Genomic DNA, 4,216 nt, shown 5'->3' with positions numbered 1-4,216 from the left:
TCTCTGAACTTGTCTCATAGCGATGATACTTTAAAACTATTTGACTTTACATTGCATGAACTGCAGTACTGCAGGAGAGGTGCTAAATGTGAGCTTTAGTCAAAGATTTTGATACTGTGAAATGTTATCTCTGCACATTATGTTCATCATCTACAGCATCAAATCGTTATAGTATCTTTGCAGGCAAGTCATTTCATCCAGATTCTACTTCACTTATTGCAAGTCTCTTAGACGTCGTTACAGCTAAGTAACCACGTTCACATTTTCTTTCTGGCATAAAACCATGTTCATCTTGTGCTACTGGTTAATGGTTTGGGACCAGAGAGACATAGTAGTAGCCACAGTGACAGGTCTGCACAGTCCATACAGACACCTCACTGCACATTTATGTCTGGCCAAATTTGTAAACTGAATTTTCATTCGGTTTTCAAAGGCAGCGCCAGCGCGGGATGCCCGACGATGCTGGAGCTGCGAAGGTGGAGTGCCGTGGTTTCGAATCTCTGGTTTGGAGCAAACTTCAGAGCTACTGGTCGAAGTACAGCAAGTAGCACCATGATTAGCACTAGTTAAGCTGTCCCAAGCCATACTTTACATGGATGCCCTGAACTTGGACGTTAATCCTGAAGAAAGTACAGCAAGTTGTTGCAGGATAAGCTTTTCTTACGCGGCATCCAATGGCGGGTTAAACGGGGCCTTCACCGACCTCTGGACTAATAAAAGAACATCGTGTTTGGAACCCAGCCAATCTGCACTAAACTAAAGTTAATCCATGATTAGACAAAGCAAGCATGTGAGCTTGTGTTCAGGTTGAGGCACCCATCAAGGCTGTTCAGTGCATGAATGATGTCATGTATGCCTCCTTGGGGGCAACATTTCACCAAATAATTGTTGGGAAGATATTGTGGTGAGATGTCCAAAACCCACCTTCGTTTCAATGCACGAACCTGGATGTTTTCATGGATAAATGTTTAACTGTCAGCTTGCCTGATCGTCTGATAATCTAGTCGCCATGAAAATAACAACGCACAGTAGCACCAGACGAGATCTGCTCGCAGTGAGCTGTGCGTCTGAAAAAATTAAGACCAAGAGATTTGCAGCAAACAAGGCAGCATGTATGCAAGTTCCTTGAAGCTTCCCATTTCTGTCGTCCAGCGCTGTTCGGTTTTACCAAACATTTTTGAGGCATTAAAAATTCAAAAGCTGATATAGAATGAACCATGAGCAAGGAGGTTGCTAGATAAACTGATTCTGTATAGTATTGCTAGAAAGCCAGTAGTCCCATGAGCAAGGAGTTCTTTTTTAGGAAATCCCATGAGCACTACAGTTCTAAGTTCTAAGTTGAGGTTACTATCAGAAATACTGAACTCAAAGAAAACTGTCAGCATCAGGGAAATGTATCTTCAGAAATCATAATTTTACATATTTGAATTTTCTTTTGGTTGTGTATAAAAGTATTTGAATTTTGATCAAATATGCAGACTGCTCTTGCCAGTTTCACCTCGATATTGCCACAAATTCCCAAAATGCACACCTTTGAGATACCCTTGTGTGCTAAATCAGTCGAACAACATACCCAATCCAATCGAATAAAAACATTTCCAAAGGATGCATATATGCATTAGCAATGTGGTAACTAGGCATAGACTCGCAACCATGATTTAACAGTACTGATCATACAATGATGGGATGCCAAGAGATAACCGTTCTGAGAACTTTCATGCTATTCTTGCTTTTTCAGAGATCTTCTTTTTCTGATCGAGCAAATTCACAACAAAGATGCCAAGACCTAACACATCGATACACGCACATCCTTGCCGTTGCAGGACTTAGGAGCACCACATAACACCACACAAAACTTCAACATCCAAACTAACCGTCAGCAAAATCAACCTGAAACTTCTGAACAACTTACACCCTATGAACACACACACACACACACACACCAAAGAATCTGTCAAGCCTAGCCTAGCTACAAACGAGAACCGAACGCCTATGGACTATGGTCAGTCATGGTAGCAGAGGAGCATGACGACGCATCGCTGGATGATGTAGAGCCTGGCCTTTTGTTGCCTCAACATCCTGCTGATCCTTCCTCTTCCTGACCGCCTCTGCTTGCTGCCATGGCTCTTCACCTTGTCCATACTGGCTGAACAGAGCAGGAGGGTGGCTGAACTAGGTGAGCTGGAGGGCTCCCTGCTCTGCTCTCCCACTGCTACTGCTGGGTGGATCTGTCTCTGCTGTGGTTGTGGCCAAGTGTGCAGCATTTGGCGTGCTTATATAGGAGGGTCAAGGCCAAATGGCACAATGACAGGCTCGCTCACATGATCCTCACCTCTTTGCCTACTTGCGCGTATAAAAATCTGGTGATAGAGATTAGAGAGACAGCGAGGCATTGGGCAGAGAGATGGGAATGGGGGCATATACCCCTTGTAGAAGTGTGGAGCTGCTACGCAGGCACCCTCTCTCAAGGTGACAGCTGCTTCGAATGCGAGTAAATTTGCCCCTGTATACTGAACTAACATATATGTGATGCTGCTGCCAGTTTTCCGATTATACCATTTAGCATCAGGAAATTTTACTGTCAACTTCAGGAACAATAATCTTTTCTAGAGCAAATAATAATTTTTCCATGAGCCATGTACTGCAACTTAACCTGTTCGTTCTTCTAAACAAAGCTTAATCTGCTCGTGTTACAGCTACTTTGAATTTTGAGCAAATTTGCAACCTACTCTTGCTACTTTGTAAGGTCTTTGTGAATAATTAATAAAATGGTTGCATGCATCGTCCAGATGCAGTGGCCGGGGGTAATCCTCCTTTTCAAAAAAAAAGTAATGCGGATTCACGAAATGCACGCCTTCGAGATGGCAATGTGTTTGTAATAGTTCACACCTTGAATGAAGTAAGAACACTCCCCAAGGATGCATATTCTCATTCACAATTAGGTAGAGACCAGGAATCATGCTCCGAGCCTCCGACCGTACAGATAATAAAAATGGAACAGAGATCATACTGAGAAAGAGGATAATTCCGTCCGGTACAACTCTTATTTGAACGAAGTGCAAAAATGCGATCTTTTTGGTGTAATAGAACAAACACTAATGCCTTAATTGAGTCAGTAAAGATAAAGTATGTTTATCAAAGTGCTTCTCTGATTGCTCAAGACATGTCTTTTCAACTGAGGAACAATCCAATCTCATTTCGTTCCATTTTTAGTCAAATAGTGAAGGATATTTAATTAATACTGCCAAAAGCGGTGGAGGGGAAAGAGAGAAACCTTTTCATAGATCTTTCATTTTTCGAGACCTTTCATTTCCAATGGAGCAAATGTGAAATACACAATGAGGATGCCAACACCCAACAGACCCATACATGCACATCCTTGCCATTGCAGGACTTAGGATCAAGCACCAAACCACATCACACCAAAACTTGGACATCCAAATTACTCTAGCTGTCAGCAGCATGAACTTCTTGAACTATCCTACCTATGTACACACACAGACGCACGCTCCAGAGAACTACTCTGTCAAGCCTAGCTAGAATCAAGGATCAGATCAGGAGCAGAAGAGCAGAGGTGGATCTGCTAGTGCTAGTCGTGGTAGCAGAGGAGCGCGACGACGCATCGGCGGATGATGTAGAGCCTGGCCTTGTGCTCCCTCAGCATCCTGCTCAGCCCTCGTGATCCTCCTGACCCCTTGTGCTTGCCGCCATGGCTCTTCACCCTGTACTCCATCTCGAGCTAAAAGGGGCGCCTGAACAAGAGGGTGGTTGAGCTTGCTAGGCTCTGCACTCGCACTGCTACCAGAAACGGAGGTGACTCTGCTCATCTGCTGTGTGGTTGTGGCCAAGTGCGCAGCGCGTGCGATGCTTATATAGCGTGTAAATGGCCAACTGGGGAAGAGAGACAGAGGGGCAGGCTACTTGCGCATATCATAACCTGCTGGTCCATCGATCGAGAGAGGGAGGCTGGCAATGGCATGGCATCAGCTATACCCACCCACCCTCGCTGCTCCCGGAGGCCACGGCCACGGCCACATGCTGCAGCAGCTACGGGCATCTTCCTCCCAAGTTGCATGCGCGAACTCCGATGCCGCTCCAGGGGACACCGCCTCGGGAGCCAGTACATGCGTGGCCAAAGCAAACGCCAAACGACACGGCCGTTTCCACTACTGGCTTCTTCCTCCGTGGGATTCATTCGTGCGCGTGTGTGTCGTGG

At 45.3% G+C, this 4,216-nt stretch overlaps 1 protein-coding gene and 1 pseudogene across 1 annotated transcript; both read right to left on the bottom strand.

Moving 5' to 3' along the window:
- Nucleotides 1-1,703: 1,703 nt before the first annotated feature.
- Nucleotides 1,704-2,231, bottom strand: LOC125538065 (small polypeptide DEVIL 4-like). The gene has a single exon (XM_048701372.2). The coding sequence runs from the start codon at nt 2,139-2,141 to the stop codon at nt 2,004-2,006; it is 138 nt and encodes a 45-aa protein (XP_048557329.1). The 5' UTR covers nt 2,142-2,231; the 3' UTR covers nt 1,704-2,003.
- Nucleotides 2,232-3,301: 1,070 nt separating this feature from the next.
- On the bottom strand, nt 3,302-3,831 carry LOC147992422 (small polypeptide DEVIL 4 pseudogene; annotated as a pseudogene).
- Between the last annotated feature and the right edge of the window lie 385 nt (nt 3,832-4,216).

This window comes from Triticum urartu, chromosome 1A, assembly GCF_056163025.1.
Source record: "Triticum urartu cultivar PI428250 chromosome 1A, HENAU_Tu73, whole genome shotgun sequence".
NCBI classification, from domain to species: Eukaryota; Viridiplantae; Streptophyta; class Magnoliopsida; order Poales; family Poaceae; genus Triticum; species Triticum urartu.
Note: the sequence above shows the minus strand (reverse complement) of the source record. Positions and strands in the feature narration are given on the sequence as shown.